Below are 18979 nucleotides of genomic sequence, written 5' to 3'. Positions count from 1 at the left end.
GCGGAAAGCCGACCTCTCACTGCTGTGGCCTCTACCGTTGCGGAGCACAGGCTCCGGACGCGCAGGTCCAGCAGCCATGGCCCACGGGCCCAGCCGCCCCGCGGCATGCGGGATCTTTCTGGACCGGGGCACGAACCCGTGTCCCCTGCATCTGCAGGCGGACTCTTAACCACTGTGCCACCAGGGAAGCCCTGGTAGTTCTATTTTTAGCTTTTTAAGGAACCTCCATACTGTTTCCCATAGTGGCTGTATCAATTTACATTCCCACGAACAGTGCAAGAGGATTCCCTTTTCTCCACACCCTCTCCAGCATTTGTTGTTTGTAGATTTTTTGATGATGGCCTTTCTGACCAGTGTGAGATGATATCTCATTGTTTTGATTTGCATTTCTCTAATAATTGATGATGTTGAGCATTCTTTCATGTGTTGGCAATCTGTATATCTCCTTTGGAGAAATGTCTGTTTAGGTCTTCTGCCCATTTTTGGATTGGGTTGTTTGTTTTTTGATATTGAGCTGAATGAGCTGCTTGTAAATTTTGGAGATTAATACTTCATCAGTTGCTTCATTTGCAAATATTTTCTCCCATTCTGGGGGTTGTCTTTTCATATTGTTTATGGTTTCCTTTGCTGTGCAAAAGCTTTGAAGTTTCATTAGGTCCCATTTGTTTATTTTTGTTTTTATTTCTATTTCTCTAGGAGGTGGGTCAAAAAGGATCTTGCTGTGATTTATGTCATAGTGTTCTGCCTATGTTTTCCTCTAAGAGTTTGATAGTGTCTGGCCTTACATTTAGGTCTTTAATCCATTTTGAGTTTATTTTTGAGTATGGTGTTAGGGAGTGTTCTAATTTCATACTTTGACATGTAACTGTCCAGTTTTCCCAGCACCACTTATTGAAGAGGCTATCATTTCTCCACTATATATTCTTGCCTCCTTTATCAAAGATAAGGTGACCATATGTGCGTGGGGTTATCTCTGGGCTTACTATCCTGTTTCATTGATCTATATTTCTGCTTTTGTGCCAGTACCATGCTGTCTTGATTACTGTAGCTTTGTAGTATAGTCTGAAGTCAGGGAGCCTGATTCCTCCAGCTCCATTTTTCTTTCTCGAGATTGCTTTGGCTACTTGGGGTCTTTTGTGTTTCCATACAAATTGTGAAATTTTTTGTTCTAGTTCTGTGAAAAATGCCAGTGATAGTTTGATAGGCATTGCATTGAATCTGTAGATTGCTTTGGGTAGTAGAGTCATTTTCACAATGTTGATTCTTCCAATCCAAGAACATGGTATATCTCTCCATCTATTTGTATCATCTTTAATTTCTTTCATCTTTGTCTTATAATTTTCTGCATAAAGGTCTTTTGTCTCCTTAGGTAGGTTTATTCCTAGATATTTTATTCTTTTTGTTGCAGTGGTAAATGGGAGTGTTTTCTTAATTTCACTTTCAGATTTTTCATCATTAGTGTATAGGAATGCTAGAGATTTCTGTGCATAAATTTTGTATCCTGCTACTTTACCAAATTCATTGATTAGCTCTAGTAGTCTTCTGGTAGCCTCTTTAGGATTCTCTATGTATAGTATCATGTCATCTGAAAAGTGACAGGTTTACTTCTTCTTTTCCAATTTGGATTGCTTTTATTTCTTTTTCTTCTCTGATTGCTGTGGCTAAAACTTCCAAAACTATGTTGAATAATAGTGGTGAGAGTGGGCAACCTTGTCTTGTTCCTGATCTTAGTGGAAATGGTTTCAGTTTTTCACCATTGAGGATGATGTTGGCTGTGGGTTTGTCATATATGGCCTTTATTATGTTGAGGAAAGTTCCCTCTATGCCTACTTTCTGGAGGGTTTTATCATAAATGGGTGTTGAATTTTCTCAGAAGCTTTCTCTGCATCTATTGGGATGATCATATGGTTTTTTTCCTTCAATTTGTTAATATGATGTATCACATTGATTGATTTGTGTATAATGAAGAATCCTTGCATTCCTGGAATAAACCACACTTGATCATGGTGTATGATCCATTTCATGTGCTGTTGGATTCTGTTTGCTAGTATTTTGTTGAGGATTTTTGCATCTATCTTCATCAGTGATATTGGCCTGTAGTTTTCTTTCTCACATCTTTCTCTGGTTTTGGTATCAGGGAGATGGTGGCCTCATAGAATGAGTGAGTTTGGGAGTGTCCCTCCCTCTGGTATATTTTGGAAGCGTTTGAGAAGGATAGGTGTTAGCTCTTCTCTAAATGTTTGATAGAATTTGCCTGTGAAGCCATCTGGTCCTGGGCTTTTGTTTGTTGCAAGATTTTAAATCACAGTTTCATTTCAGTGCTTGTGATTGGTCTGTTCGTATTTTCTATTCCTTCCTGGTTCAGACTCAGAAAGTTGTGCATTTCTAAGAATTTGTCTATTTCTTCCAAGTTGTCCATTTTGTTGGCATAGAGTTGCTTGTAGTAATCTCTCATGATCCTTTGTATTTCTGCAGTGTCAGTTGTTACTTCTCCTTTCTCATTTCTAATTCTATTGATTTGAGTCTTCCCCCTTTTTTTCTTGATGAGTCTGGCTAATGGTTTATCAATTTTGTTTATCTTCTCAAAGAACCAGCTTTTACTTTTATTGACCTTTGCTGTCGTTTCCTTATTTCTTTTTCATTTATTTCTGATCTGATCTTTATGATTTCTTTCCTTCTGCTAACTTTGAGGGTTTTTTGTTTTTCTTTCTCTCATTGCTTTAGGTGTAAGTTTAGGTTGTTTGAGATGTTTCTTGTTTCTTAAGGTAGGATTGTATTGCTATGAGCTTCACTCTTAGAACTGCTTTTGCTGCATCCCATAGGTTTTGGGTCGTCGTGTTTTCATTGTCATTTGTTTCTAGGTATTTTCTGATTTCCTGTTTGATTTCTTCAGTGATCTCTTGGTTATTTAGTCCTGTATTGTTTAGCCTCCATCTGTTTGTATTTTTTCAGATATTTTCCTGTAATTGATATCTATTCTCATAGTGTTGTGGTCGGAAAAGATACTTGATACAATTTCAATTTTCTTAAATTTACCAAGGCTTGATTTGTGACCCAAGATATGATCTATCCTGGAGAATGTTCCATGACCACTTGAGAAGAAAGTGCATTCTGTTGTTTTTGGATGGAATGTCCTATAAATATCAATTAAGTCCATCTTGTTTAATGTATCATTTAAAGCTTGTGTTTCCTTCTTCTATTTTCATTTTGGCTGATCTGTCCATTGGTGAAAGTTGGGTGTTAAAAGTCCCCTACTGTGACTGTGTTACTGTTGATTTCCCCTTTTATGGCTGTTAGTATTTGCCTTATGTATTGAGGTGCTCCTATGTTGGGTGCATAAATATTTACAATTGTTATATCTTCTTCTTGGATCGATCCCTTGATCATTATGTAGTGTCCTTCTTTGTCTCCTGTAATAGTCTTTATTTAAAAGTCTATTTTGTCTGATATGAGAATTGCTACTCCATCTTGCTTTTGACTTCCATTTTCATGGAATATCTTTTTCTGTCCCCTTACTTTCAGTCTGTATGTGTCCCTAGGTCTGAAGTGGGTCTCTTGTAGACAGCATATATACGGGTCTTGTTTTTGTATCCATTCAGCCAGTCTATGTCTTTTGGTTGGAGCATTTAATCCATTTATATTTAAGGTAATTATCGACATGTATGTCCCTATTACCATTTTCATAATTGTTTTGGGTTTGTTATTGTAGGTCTTTTCCTTCTCTTGTGTTTCCTGTCTAGAGAAGTTCCTTTAGCATTTGTTGTAAAGCTGGTTTGGTGGTGCTGAATTCTCTTAGCTTTTGCTTGTCTGTAAAGCTTTTAATTTCTCTGTCAAATCTGAATGAGATCCTTGCTGGGTAGAGTAATCTTGGTTGTAGGTTTTTCCCTTCCATCACTTTAAATATGTCTTGCCACTCCCTTCTGGCTCGCAGAGTTTGTGCTGAAAGATCAGCTGTTAACCTTATGGGGATTCCCTTGTATGTTATTCGTTGTTTTTCCCTTGCTGCTTTTAATATTTTTTCTTTGTATTTAATTTTTGAGAGTTTGACTAATATGTGCCTTGGTGTGTTTCTTCTTGGATTTATCCTGTATGGGACTCTGCACTTCCTAGACTTGATTGACTATTTCCTTTCCTGTATTAGGGAAGTTTTCAACTTTAATCTCTTCAAATATTTTCTCAGTCCCTTTCTTTTTCTCTTCTTCTGGAACCCCTGTAATTCAAATGTTGGTGCATTTAGTGTTGTCCCAGAGGCCTCTGAGACCGTCCTCAGTTCTTTTCATTCTTTTCTCTTTATTCTGTTCTGCAGTGGTTATTTCCACTATTTTATCTTGCAGGTCACTTATCCGTTCTTCTGCCTCAGTTATTATGCTATTGATCCCTTCTAGAGAATTTTTAATTTCATGTGTTGTGTTGTTCCTCACTGTTTGTTTGCTCTTTATTTCTTCTAGGTCCTTGTTAAATGTTTCTTGTATTTTCTCTATTTCCGAGATTTTGGATCATCTTTACTATCATTATTCTGAATTCTTTTCACGTAGACTGCCTATTTCCTGTTCATTTGTTAGGTCTGGTGGGTGTTTGCCTTGCTCGTTCATTTGCTCTGTGTTTTTCTGTCTTCTCATTTTGCTTATTTTACTGTGTTTGGGGTCTCCAAACACATAGTTCCCGTTGCTTTTGGTGTCTGTCACCAGTGGCTAAGCTTGGTTCAGTGGGTTGTGTAGGCTTCCTGGTGGAGGGGACTAGTGCCTGTGTTCTGGTGGATGAGACTGATCTTGTCTTTCTGGTGGGCAGGTCCACATCTGGTGGTGTGTTTTAGGGTGTCTGTGGACTTATTATGATTTTAGGCAGCCTCTCTGCTATCGGGTGGGGTTGTGTTCCTGTCTTGCTAGTTGTTTGGCATAGGGTGTCCTGCACTGTAGCTTTCTGGTCGTTGAGTGAACCTGGGTGCTGCTGTTGAGATGGAGATCTCTGGGAGATTTTCGCCGTTTGATATTACGTGGAGCTGGGAGGTCTCTTGTGGACCAGTGTCCTGAACTGGGCTCTCCCACCTCAGAAGCACAGCCCTGACACCTGGCTGGAGCACCAAGAGCCTGTCATCCACATGGCTCAGAATAAAAGGGAGAAGAAATAGAAAGAAAGGAAGAGAGAGAGAGAGAGGGAGAGAGAGAGGGAGAGAGGGAGAGCGAGAGAAAGAAAGAAGATAAAATAAAATGAAATAAAGTAAAATAAAGTTATTAAAATAAAAAATAATTTTTAAGAAAAAAAATTTTAGAAGTTAAAAAAAACCAAAATGGACAGACAAAACCCTAGTTCAAATGGTAAAAGCAAAGCTATACAGACAAAATCACACACAGAAGGATACACATACACACTCACAAAAAGAGAAAAAGGGCAAAAAATATATATATTGCTTTGCTCCCAAAGTCCACCTCCTCAATTTGGGATGATTGGTTGTCTGTTCAGGTATTCCACAGATGCAGGGTACATCAAGTTGATTGTGGAGATTTAATCCGCTGCTCCTGAAGCTGCTGGGAGAGATTTCCCTTTCTCTTCTTTGTTCACACAGCTCCCAGGGTTCAGCTTTGGATTTGGCCCCGCCTCTGCGTGTAGGTCGCCTGAGGGCGTCTGTTGTTCGCTCAGACAGGATGGGGTTAAAGGAGCCGCTGATTCGGGGGCTCTGGCTCACTCAGGCCGCAGGGAGGGAGGGGCACGGAGTGCGGGGCGAGCCTGCGACAGCAGAGGCCGGCGTGCGTTCTCCTGGGGAGGCTGTTCCTGGATCCCGGGGCCCTGGCCGTGACGGGCTGCACAGGCTCCTGGGAGGGGAGGTGTAGATAGTGACCTGTGCTCGCACACAGGCTTCTTGGTGGCAGCAGCAGCAGCCTTAGCGTCTCATGCACGTCTCTGGGGTCCGTGCTTTTAGCCGCGGCTTGCGCCCATCTTTGGAGCTCCTTAAAGCAGCGCTCTTAATCCCCTGTCCTCGCGCACCAGGAAACAAAGAGGGAAGAAAATGTCTCTTGCTTCTTCGGCAGGTCCAGACTTTTCCCCGGACTCCCTCCCGGCCAGCCGTGGCGCACTAACCCCCTGCAGGCAGTGTTCACGCCGCCAACCCCAGTCCTCTCCCTGCGCTCCGACCGAAGCCCGAGCCTCAGCTCCCAGCCCCGCTCGCCCGGCGGGTGAGCAGACAAGCTTCTCGGGCTGGTGAGTGCTGGTCGGCCCTCATCCTCTGTGCGGCAATCTCTCCGCTTTGCCTTCCGCACCCGTGTTGCTGTTCTCTCCTCCGCGGCCCCGAAGCTGCCCCCACCGCCACCCGCAGTCTCCGCCCGCGAAGGGGCTTCCTAGTGTGTGGAAACCTTTCCTCCTTCACGGCTCCCTCCCACTGGTGCAGGCCCTGTCCCTGTTCTTTTGTCTCTATTTATTCTTTTTTCTTTTGCCCTACCCAGGTGCGTGGGGAGTTTCTTGCCTTTTGGGAGGTCTGAGGTCTTCTGCCAGCGTTCAGTAGGTGTTCTGTAGGAGTTGTTCCACGTGTAGATGTATTTCTGGTGTATCTGTGGGGAAGAAGGTGATCTCCATGTCTACTCTTCCGCCATCCTGAAGCTCCTCCACACTTAATTTTTGCTAACGAAATAGTATCTCATCATTAATTTGCCTTTCCCTACAGGACTGAGACTAGGGAGAGGCAAGAAAACACCTAGGTCCCCAAATTTCAGGACACTGTCACTCTGAGTCATGTGAGTACACGGCTGACAGCGAGTGCCTCCTTACATTGTGTGCCCTGGGCACCCCGCTTGCCTCAGTCTCGCCCCAGTAGTGCTGTAGATTGTTGCTTAGAAATATACTCCAACCTGACTTCAGATGCCCAGTGTGAGTTACTGGGTCCGAGATCTTAACCCTACTGGCAAACTAACAGGTTAGCTTGTTACTGTTTCATGGATGCTGGGCGAAGACATGAAACTCCTGGATCAAAGACAAAGGACTTTATTGCTGATGACACAGTAAGCAACAAGATGTTTGTATCTGTGTGAGTTCCCATGTCCCCACGGCCCATGGGGCAACTCAGAGGATACCATCTGGATCCTGCACAGCTAATGAGCTTACGTCACAGCCCAGGAGCACTGAGTTTGGAGAATTCATTGCTTTTATAGCAAGTGGAAGCAAGCCCGTTCTTTTTCTGGGGGAAAATGTTACCTCATCCCTCAAGGTAGCTTACTACAACCACAACCTGGAGAAACGGCCTGAGCAAAGAGCCGTCAGGGCCTTGCATTGTTAACACACCAGCAACAGTGTTCACATGCCCAGGACCTATGGTAGATGGCCTCTCCCGATATCCAGAAATCCTGCTTCTTAGGCTGTATCGTCAATATAATGTTATTTTATATTGGTGGCAGGCGGCACTTGCTATGAGACTCCAATTTCAAACTTTATATAATCGTAATACATAAATTGAAGTCTTGAGCAAAAGTAAATCAGTAGATACCCAAATACATGCAGTGTCCTAGATTTCAAACGTTCAATATTCATGATGTGGAATAAGTATAAATGAAGGTTTTTTTGCTCAGATCACTCAGTAGGTAGCTGATTGTATAAAAGTTTACCTTACGTGACCTGTTTGAAATAATACAGGATCCTCAGAAAATATATTTCTTTAAATCAGTGTCCTAAGTGTCATTTTTTTTTTTGCCAGAATCTGTGATCAAACTCCCTCTGTCTCTCCCTGTGTCTCTGTTTCTCACTCTGTCTCTCTCTCACACACACACATATACATTACAACCTTTATTAATGTTTATAAAGCTCTGCATTTGTAAAAGAAGATGAAATTTCTCTCTTAGATGGAATCAGGAAAATAGGTGTTTTTAAAATTAATTTATTTTTGGCTGTGTTGGTTCTTCGTTGCTGCGTGCGGGCTTTCTCTAGTTGCGGTGCCTGGGTTTCTCATTGCGGTGGCTTCTCTTGTTGCAGAGCATGGGCTCTAGGCACGCGGGCTCTAGAGCACAGGCTCAGTAGTTGTGGTGCACGGGCTTAGTTGCTCCACGGCATGTGGGATCTTTCTAGACTAGACTAAGGCTCGAACCCGTGTCCTCGCACTGGCAGGCGGATTCTTAACCACTGCACCACCAGAGAAGTCCGAGGGAAATACAGTTTTGAAACAGATAATTTAGGAGTCTGGAAAGAGATTGGAAATAACTAAACCAAATATTTCACATGCATCAACCAGAGTCTTGTTCGTTAAGAACCACTTAGTATTAACTTGATGGTGCTTTTGGAGGAAAACAAGGAAAGAAAACTAGTACCTCTGATATGAAATTAAGAAACCATCCTTTGTAAGTAAGGAATTTCTTGAGGAAAGGCAAATGAGGAGCTTGTAAAAATGACCATTATGAGACTTCCCAGTTTCTCCCAGTTTACCTAAACACGTGTGTGTGTGTGTGTGTGTGTATACAAATGACGTGTGTTAAGACTGACCAGTGTTCTCATATAAATTTTCTCTAAATTGTCCTAGTTTGAGCCTATATGTTTACATGATCAGATTCCAGGCCTAAGAGATGACAAATTTTAAGTCTTCTATGATTTAAGACACAGTCAGATGTGACACAGAAAAAACAAATATTTATTAGACTCCACCACTGATAGTATAAGTTTGCTGGAATTAAATTGCGTGACGCCAAGACATATTATTGGACTTCTACTCTAAAGTCCATACATAGGGTTATTTCAAAGTAAATGTCCCAAAGAACATTTCTGTGTATAATTAAATTATACTCTGGAACTCACTGCTGACCCTTTGGAGTGTCTCCCAAATAAAGCTGAGCTTTTTCCCTTTTGGCTACTTATAAAATAAACTCAGTTTGTTGCTCCTTCCTAGAAGCAACTGGCTTTGATTAGAAGAAAATTGTGGGCTTTTTTCCCAAACTTAACAGAACCCAGTGTTGGTTTTCCACAGTAAGATTTTTGTCACCAGTCACAATCCAATAACAAACAATTGAAAACCAAAAGAGGACTTCCCTGGTGGCTCAGTGGTTAAGAATCCACCTGCCAATGCAGAGGACATGGGTTCGAACCCTGGTCCGGGAAGATCCCATATGCCACAGAGCAACTAAGCCCGTGCGCCACAACTACTGAGCCTGCACTCTAGAACCAGCGAGCCACACTACTGAGCCCACGTGCCACAATTACTGAAGCCTGCATGCCTACAGCCCATGCTCCACGATGAGAAGCCACCACAATGAGAACCACGCACACTGCAATGAAGAGTAGCCCCCGCTCAGCACAACTAGAGAAAGCCTGCGCGCAACAGTGAAGACCTAACGCAGCAAAAATAAATATATAAAGAAAGAAAATTAAAAGATTCTGTCAGACAACTGTTTGCTTCAGTGTTTCCAGACTGGATTTTTTCCACTAAACTCACTAAGAACCTAAATGGTGGTTATGTAAACATTGCTTTAGACTTGAGGGTTTTGTTTTTATTAGTCCAAAGCGAACATGTATAAATCTTACATAATTGTTTCTTAGAATCAGGATATTTATTTTTTTCATCTTTATTTCTTTCCTTAAAAGTGGAATCCCTTGGAAACACAGCACCAAAAAGATACAAGAGACCTTGATGGTCATCTAACGTCTACCAATGCGCTTGTCCTGTATACCAAAGCCACAACTAGTGCTGTGCCAGCCCCTGCCTGGACGCCTCCAGTGATGAGAGGGTCACTGCTCTATTGGGAAGCCTTAACTGTTAGAGATTCCTTCCTTATACTCAGTCAAGCTCTACCTTTTCTAACTTCTACTCTCTGGAGTTGTTTGTACTATCAGCATCCTTTTTCATATGACGTTCCTTCTTTTAGGTGTTTGAGTTTCTACTGGGAAAAAAAAAAAGTGGGGAAGGTGGTTACACCTTAGCTACAGATGGCTGTTTATCTCATTTTCCAGAATCTCTTCATCCAAGCTTTTGCCCCACCAACAGATTTCCAAAAATAAAGATTTGAACATTTCTTATTCCTTTTTCTTTCTTGTAGGTGCTCCTTCCAAGACGAATCAAAAAAAATGATAGCACTTACCCTTGCAACATATTCTTCTGTGCTGGGGAAGGACAGTTTTACTTTATTAACCATGTTTCAGGGATTTGGTCGACATTTTATGTGATGTTTTTCCCTCTATGTCATGTTCGTTGATGCCTTTATAGTGAATGAGATCAAATATATATGATACATATTTCATTACAGCATCCCACTCTTATCTCTTGACCTTATTTTCACTTTTTAGAGCCTTTTAAAAATGGAGGTGAAATTCACATAACATAAAATTAACCATTTAAAGTGAACAGCAATTCACCGGCAGTGTTTTGCACCCACCACATGGACTTAGCTCCATAACATTTTCATCACCCCCCAAATAATCTAATTTTTAAACTGAGATATAATTGACATATCACATTATATTAGTTTCAGGTGTCTCACATGATTCATATTTTTTCTTTTTTAATTTTTAAAATAAATTTATTTTCGGCTGCGTTGGGTCTTTGCTGCTGCGCGCGGGCTTTCTCTAGCTGGGGCGAGCAGGGTTTGATTTTCGTTGCGATGTGCGGGCTTCTCATTGTGGTGGCTTCTCTTTGTTATGGAGCATGGGCTCTAGGCGCACGGGTTTCAGTAGTTGTGGCACGTGGGCTTAGTAGTTGTGGCTCTAGAGAGCAGGCTCAGTAGTTGTGGCACACTGGCTTTGTTGTTCTGTGGTACGTGGAGTCTTCCCAGGCCAGGGCATTTGCTGTGGATTCTTAACCACTGTGCCGCCAGGGAATTCCACATGATTCATATTTGTATGCATTGCAAAACAATCACCACGGTAAGCTAGTTAACATCCATCATCACACATAGTTACAGTTTTTTCCCTTGTGATGAGAACTTTTAAGAACTATTTTCTTAGCAGCTTTCAAATAAACAATACAGTGTTATTAACTGTAATCACTGTGCTGTATATTACATCCGTGACTTATTTGATAACTGGAAGTTTGTACCTTTTGACCCCGTTGACCCATTTCACCCATCCCCACCCCTGGAAACCAGCAATCTTTTCTCTGCATTTATGAGTTTGGTTTGGAGGGTTTCTTAAGATTCTACATATAAGTGAGATCATACGGTATCAATATTTGTCTTTCTCTGTCTGATTTATTTCATGTAGCATAATGCCCTCAAGTTTCATCCATGTTGTTGCAAAAGGTAAGATTTTGTTCCTTTTAGGCTGAATAATATTCCCTTGTATATATACCACATTTCTTTATCCATTCATCTGTTGATGGACACTTAGGTTGCTGCCATGCCCTGGCTATTGTAAATAGTGCTGAGGTGAACGTTGGGGTGCATGTGTCTTTTTGAATTAGTATTTTCATTCCCTTCTGATAAATACCCAGAAGTGAAATTGCTGGATCATGTGGTAGCTCTATTTTTAATTTTTTGAGAAACCTCCATACTGTTTTCCAAAGTGGCTGCACCAGTTTACATTCCCACCACCAGTGCCGAAGCGTTCCCTTTTTCCTACATCTTTGACAACACTTGTTATTTTTTGTCTTTTTGATAACACCCATTCTAACAGGTGTGAGGTGGTATATCCTTGTGGTTTTGATTTGCATTTCCCTGATGATGAGTGATGTTGAACATCTTTTCATGTACCTGTTGGCCATCTGTATGTCATCTTTGGAAAAATATCTGTTCAGATCCTCTGCCCGTTTTTTCAATTGCGTTGTTTGTGGGGTTTTGCTATTTATTCATTTATTTAACATCTTTATTGGAGTATAATTGCTTTACAATGGTGTGTTAGTTTCTGCTTTATAACAAAGTGAATCATGGGGCTTCCCTGGTGGCACAGTGGTTGAGAGTCCACCTGCCGATGCAGGGGACACGGGTTCATGCCCCGGTCCGGGAAGATCCCACATGCCGCGGAGCGGCTGGGCCCGTGAGCCATGGCCGCTGAGCCTGCGCGTCCGGAGCCTGTGCTCCGCGGCAGGAGAGGCCACAACAGTGAGAGGCCCGCGTACCACAAAAAAAAAAAAAAAAAAAAAAAGAGTGGTGAGAGTGGGTAACCTTGTCTTGTTCCTGATCTTAGTGGAAATGCTTTCAGTTTTTCACCATTGAGGACGATGTTGGCTGTGGGTTTGTCATATATGGCCTTTATTATGTTGAGGAAAGTTCCCTCTATGCCTACTTTCTGGAGGGTTTTTATCATAAATGGGTGTTGAATTTTGTCGAAAGCTTTTTCTGCATCTATTGAGATGATCATATGGTTTTTCTCCTTCAATTTGTTGATATGGTTTATCACATTGATTGATTTGTGTATATTGAAGAATCCTTGCATTCCCGGAATAAACCCCACTTGATCATGGTGTATGATCCTTTTAATGTGTTGTTGGATTCTGTTTCCTAGTATTTTGTTGAGGATTTTTGCATCTATGTTCATCAGTGATATTGGCCTGTAGTTTTCTTTCTTTGTGACATCCTTGTATGGTTGTGGTATCATGGTGATGGTGGCCTCGTAGAATGAGTTTGGGAGTTTTCCTCCCTCTGCTATATTTTAGAAGAGTTTGAGAAGGATAGGTGTTAGCGCTTCTCTAAATGTTTGATAGAATCCGCCTATGAAGCCATCTGGTCCTGGGCTTTTGTTTGTTGCAAGATTTTTTTTTTTTGCAATACGCGGACCTCTCACTGCCGTGGCCTCTCCCGCTGCGGAGCACAGCCTCCTGACGCGCAGGCCCCGCAAGCCGTGGCTCACGGGCCCAGCTGCTCTGCGGCATGTGGGATCTTCCCGGACCGGAGCACAAACCCATGTCCCCTGCATCGGCAGGCGGACTCTCAACCACTGCGCCACCAGGGAAGCCCCTGTTGGAAGATTTTTAATCACAGTTTCAATTTCAGTGCTTGTGATTGGTCTGTTCATATTTTCTATTTCTTCCTGATTCAGTCTTGGCAGGTTGTGCATTTCTAAGAATTTGTCCATTTCTTCCAGGTTGTCCATTTTATTGGCATAGAGTTGCTTGTAGTAATCTCTCATGATCCTTTGTATTTCTGCAGTGTCAGTTGTTACTTCTCCTTTTTCATTTCTAATTCTATTGATTTGAGTCTTCTCCCTTTTTTTCTTGATGAGTCTGGCTAATGCTTTATCAATTTTGTTTATCTTCTCAAACAACCAGCTTTTAGTTTTATTTATCTTTGCTATCATTTCATTCATTTCTTTTTCATTTATTTCTGATCTGATCTTTATGATTTCTTTCCTTCTGCTAACTTTGGGGTTTTTTTGTTCTTCGTTCTCTAATTGCTTTAGGTGCAAGGTTAGGTTGTTCATTCGAGATGTTTCCTGTTTCTTAAGGTAGGATTGTATTGCTATAAACTTCCCTCTTAGAACTGCTTTTGCTGCATCCCATAGGTTTCGGGTCATTGTGTCTGCATTGTAATTTGTTTCTAGGTATTTTTTTATTTCCTCTTTGATTTCTTCAGTGATAACCATTTTTAAGTAGTGTATTGTTTAGCCTCCATGTGTTTGTATTTTTTACAGATCTTTTACTGTAATTGATATCTAGTCTGATAGCATTGTGGTCAGAAAAGATACTTGATACAATTTCAGTTTTCTTAAATTTACCAAGGCTTGACTTGTGACCCAAGATATGATCTATCCTGGAGAATGTTCCATGAGCACTTGAGGAAAATGTGGATTCTGTTGTTTTTAGATGGAATGTCCTATAAATACCAATTAAGTCCATCTTGTTTAATGTATCATTTAAAGCTTGTGTTTCCTTCTTTATTTTCATTTTGGATGATCTGTCCATTGGTGAAAGTGGGGTGTTAAAGTCCCCTACTATGAATGTGTTACTGTCGATTTCCCCTTTTATGGCTGTTAGTAGTTGCCTTATGTACTGAGGTGCTCCTTTGTTGGATGCATAAATATTTACAATTGTTATATCTTCTTCTTGGATCGATCCCTTGATCATTATGAAGTGTCCTTCTTTGTCTCTTCTAATAGTCTTTAGTTTAAAGTCTATTTTGTCTGATATGAGAATTGCTACTCCAGCTTTGTTTTGGTTTCCATTTTCATGGAATATCTTTTTCCATCCTCTCACTTTCGGTCTGTATGTGTCTCTAGGTCTGAAGTGGGTTCTTGTAGACAGCATATAGATGGGTCTTGTTTTTGTATCCATTCAGCCAGTCTGTGTCTTTTGGTGGGGGCATTTAATCCATTTACATTTAAGGTAATTATCGATATGTATGTTCCTATTCCCATTTTTTTAATTGTTTTGGGTTTGTTATTATAGATCTTTTCCTTCTCTTATGTTTCTTGCCTGGAGAAGATACTTTAGCATTTGTTTTAAAGCTGGTTTGGTGGTGCTGAACTCTCTCAGCTTTTGCTTGTCTGTAAAGGTTTTAATTTCTCCATCAAATCTGATTGATAACCTTGCTGGGTAGAGTAATCTTGGTTGTAGGTATTTCTCCTTCAGCACTTTAAATATGTTCTGCCAATCCCTTCTGGCTTGCAGAGTTTCTGCTGAAAGATCAGCTGTTAACCTTATCGGGATTCCCCTGTGTGTTTTTTGTTGTTTTTCCCTTGCTGCTTTTAATATGTTTTCTTTGTATTTAATTTTTGAAAGTTTGATTAACATGTGTCTTGGCGTCTTTTCCTTGGATTTATCCTGTATGGGACTCTCTGTGCTTCTTGGACTTGATTAACTATTTCCTTTCCCATATTAGGGAAGTTTTCAACTATAATCTCTTCAACTATTTTCTCAGTCCCTTTCTTTTCCTCCTCTTCTTCTGGAACCCTTATAATTCGAATGTTGGTGCATTTAATGTTGTCCCAGAGGTCTCTGAGAGTGTCCTCAATTCTTTTCATTCTTTTTTCTTTACTCTGCTCTGCAGTAGTTATTTCCACTATTTTATCTTCCAGGTCACTTATCCGTTCTTCTGCCTCAGTTACTCTGGTATTGATCCCATATAGAGTATTTTTAATTTCATTTATTGTGTTGTTCATCATTGCTTGTTTCATCTTTAGTTCTTCTAGTTCCTTATTAAATGCTTCTTGCATTTTCTCTATTCTATTTCCAAGATTTTGGATCATCTTTACTATCATTATTCTGAATTCTTTTCAGGTAGACTGCCTATTTCCTCTTCATTTGTTAGGTCTGGTGGGTTTTTACCTTGCTCCTTCATCTGCTATGTGTTTCTCTGTCTTCTCATTTTGCTTATCTTACTGTGTTTGGGGTCTCCTTTTTGCAGGCTGCAGGTTTGTAGTTCCCATTGTTTTTGGTGTCTGTCCCCAGTGGCTAAAGTTGGTTCAGTGGGTTGTGTAGGCTTCCTGGTGGAGGGGACTAGTGCCTGTGTTCTGGTGGATGAGGCTGGATCTTGTCTTTCTGGTGGGCAGGTCCACATCTGGTGGTGTGTTTTGGGGTGTCTGTGGCCTTATTATGATTTTAGGCAGCCTCTCTGCTAATGGGTGGGGTTGTGTTCCTGTCTTGCTAGTTGTTTGGCATAGGGTGTCCAGCACTGTAGCTTGCTGGTCATTGAGTGAAGCTGGGTGTTGGTGTTGAGATGGAGATCTCTGGGAGAGTTTCGCCGTTTGATATTACGTGGAGCTGGGAGGTCTGTTGTGGACCAGTGTCCTGACGTTGGCTCTCCCACCTCAGAGGCACAGCACTGACTCCTGGCTGCAGCACCAAGAGCCTTTCATCCACACGGTTCAGAATAAAAGGGAGAATAAGTAGAAAGAAAGAGGATAAAAGAAAATAAAGTAAGGTAAAATAAAATAAAGTTATTAAAATAAAAAAATAATTATTAAGAAATATTTTTTAAAAAAAGTTAACAAACAAAACAAAAAAAACCGGACGGATAGAACCCTAGGACAAATGGTAAAAGCAAAGCTATACAGACAAAATCTCACACAGAAGCATACACATACACACTCACAGAAAGAGGAAAAAGGGAAAAAATAATAAATCTTGCTCTGAAAGTCCACCTCCTCAATTTGGGATGATTGGTTGTCTATTCATGTATTCCACAGATGCAGGGCACATCAAGTTGATTGTGGAGCTTTAATCCGCTGCTCCTGAGGCTGCTGGGAGAGATTTCCGTTTCTCTTCTTTGTTTGCACAGCTCCCAGGGTTCAGCTTTGGATTTGGCACCGCCTCTGTGTGTAGGTCACCTGAGGCGTCTGTTCTTCGCTCAGACAGGACGGGGTTAAAGGAGCCGCTGATTCAGGGACTCTGTCTCACTCAGTACGCGGGGAGGGAGGGGTACGGAGTGCAGGGCGAGCCTGCGGCGGCAGAGGCTGGCATGATGTTGCACCGGCCTGAGGCGCGCCATGCATTCTCCTGGGGAAGTTGTCCCTGGATTCCGGGACCCTGGCGGTGGCGGGCTGCACAGACTCCCCGGAAGGGGGGTGTGGATAGTGACCTGTGCTCGCACACAGGCTTCTTGGTGGCGGCAGCAGCAGCCTTAGCATCTCATGTCCGTCTCTGGGGTCTGTGCTGTTAGCCACGCTGGAGTCTTGCTATTGAATTGTATGAATTTTTTATATATCTTGGATATTAATCTCTTTCCAGATATATGATTTGCAAATATTTTATCATATTTGGTAGGTTGCCTTTTCATTTTGTTGATGGTTTCCTTTGCTGTGCAGAAGCTTTTTAGTTCAGTCCCAGTTAGTTTTGCTTTTGTTGCCTTTGCATTTGGTGTCAAATCTAAAAATCATTGCCAGGACCAATGTCACGTAGTTTACTGCATATGTTTTCTTCTAGGAATTGTATAGTTTCAGATCTTACAAGCAAGTCTTTAACCATTTTGAGTTAATTTTTGTATATGGTGTAAGATAATGGTTCAGTTTCAGTCTTTTGCATGTGGCTGTCCAGTTTTCCCAGTACCATTTATAGAAGAGACTGTCCTTTCTCCATTTTATACTCTTGGTTCCTTTGTCATAAATTAATTGACCATACATGTGTGGGTTTATCTCTGGGCTCTCTATTCTATTCCACTGAGTTATGTCCGTTTTTATGCCAGTACCGTACTCCTTTGATTACTGTAGCTCTATAACATGGTTTGAAATGAAGAAGCATGATGGCTCCAGCTTTTTTCTTCTTAAGATTACTTTGGATATTTGAGGTTGTTTGTGGTCCATACATATTTTAGGGTTGCTTGTTTTATTTCATCAATCTATTCTTAACATGCTGTTTTCATAATAGCACACTGTTTCTGGTCCTCTTCCTTTACCGTCACTTTATACATATATATGTCTCCCCAGAATTATTCAGTATTTTCCAAGTCCAGAGATGTGGGAGATATTTCTGAGCAGCCCTTGCTCTCCGGTCTAATTATTTAAACATATTTATTGATTTAAATAAACTAAAATAGTTATAGTGAAGGTAAAATGGTACGCTTATATTTCAAGGTTCCCACATTTGCAGTTAACTAAGATAATGCATGTCTGTCTCCCCAGCTTGTGAATGTGACACTGATGGGACCATTTCGGGTGGCCTTTGTGTGAGCCGCTCTGATCCTGACTTGGGGTCTTTGGCCGGCCAGTGCCTGTGTAAGGAGCCGAGTGCGACCAATGCAAGACCAACAACTACGGACTGACCGTCACCAACCCCCTGGGCTGTCAGCGTTAAGTCAACAGGGCCTGGGCCGCCAACCTGAATGCATTTAAGGCTTGGAGCTGCCTCTGTCACGTCTAAAATTTGGTCATTGTAAGTACCTGAGTCCTACCAGCCTCTGGATTTTTTTTTTTTAAGTGTACCAAACCTCCCACAAATTTTAGTAAGTTAGTGGAGAACTTTTTTAGGTGGTTTGCTGAGTTTATCATGAAGAACCAACAGGGGGTGCTCACATTTTCGCTGCTGGAGCAAACACAGGGGAAAATGCCAAGAAATTTAATGCCAAGTTATGAAAACTTAAAAAAAAAATCCTCCACTAGGAGTCTACTCTACAAATTTGTTAAATTGCATTATACATTTTTGCATAGGTTGATGACTTCTTAGGCAATTTTCAAGTGGGGGGGTTTCTTTTTATTTTTTTAAATTATTTTCTCCTTCTCACACTGCTTTTAGTATTGTCTTATGTTCTCTGTCAAAGAAAAGGAAAGAAAGAAGCAAGGGAAGTGGCTGTGGGAAAATAGAAATAACCTCAGAGTTTTCTGGGGCCAAATGGGGAGGTCATTGGCTCTAGGATCACAGAAACTCAGGACTGCCTGGGGTCTCACAGAGCTGCTAATTCCACAGAGCATCTGGGTTAATTATTTCCCTTTGGTCATAGTGTCATGCTCTATGGTTTTGCCCATATAAGGAACTGGATTATTTGCATGTTTAGAAAGCAGCAAGATGAATCATTCTGTTAAAAAAAAAAAAAAAACTCTTCTTTTTGGACTTGATGCAAAATTAAATTTCAGCATAATGAATTATGTAATTTCCTATTATACCTTTTAGTGCTCCTGGCATTTCCCCTGGTTCACTAACCTTATGCCCTCCGGCAAATGGACCAAACGTTGGTTTTTTGTTTTGCTTTGTTTTTTCTTTTGTAAGAGCTTCAGTTACACATAATTCACACACAGTTCACTTTTTGAAGTGTACAATTAAGTGATTTTTGAGTATATTCAGAGTGTATAACCATCACTACAGTCAATTTTAGAATATTTTCATTACCCCAGAAAGAAATGTGAAGAAGCATTATTCACAACAGTCAAAAGGTGGAAGCACCCCAAGTATCCATCAGTGAATGGATGGATAAACAAAGTGTGGTAGGTAAACACAGTGGAATATTATTCAGCCTTAAAAAAGGAAGGAAATCCTGATCCAGTCTATAACATGGATGGACCTTGAAAACATTATGCTAAGTGAAGTAAGCCAGACCCCAAAGGAAAAGTATTGTATGATTCCACTAATATGAAGTATCCAGAGTAGTCAAATCCATATTTTTTTTGTGTTTTTTTTTTTTTTTTTTTTTTGTGGTACGTGGGCCTCTCACTGTTGTGG

At 41.0% G+C, this 18979-nt stretch overlaps 1 protein-coding gene across 1 annotated transcript in view; it reads left to right on the top strand.

Moving 5' to 3' along the window:
- Window positions 1-18979, top strand: part of LAMB4 (laminin subunit beta 4) — a 111844-nt gene that overhangs the window by 19887 nt on the left and 72978 nt on the right. The window contains 2 exon segments of the mRNA XM_060305057.1: window positions 17449-17541; window positions 17544-17615. Coding sequence (XP_060161040.1) covers window positions 17449-17541; window positions 17544-17615 — 165 coding nt within the window.

The sequence above is a fragment of the Globicephala melas genome, chromosome 9 (genome assembly GCF_963455315.2).
Source record: "Globicephala melas chromosome 9, mGloMel1.2, whole genome shotgun sequence".
NCBI classification, from domain to species: Eukaryota; Metazoa; Chordata; class Mammalia; order Artiodactyla; family Delphinidae; genus Globicephala; species Globicephala melas.
The sequence above is the reverse complement of the archived record's forward strand: the minus strand, read 5'-3'. Positions and strand labels throughout refer to the sequence as shown.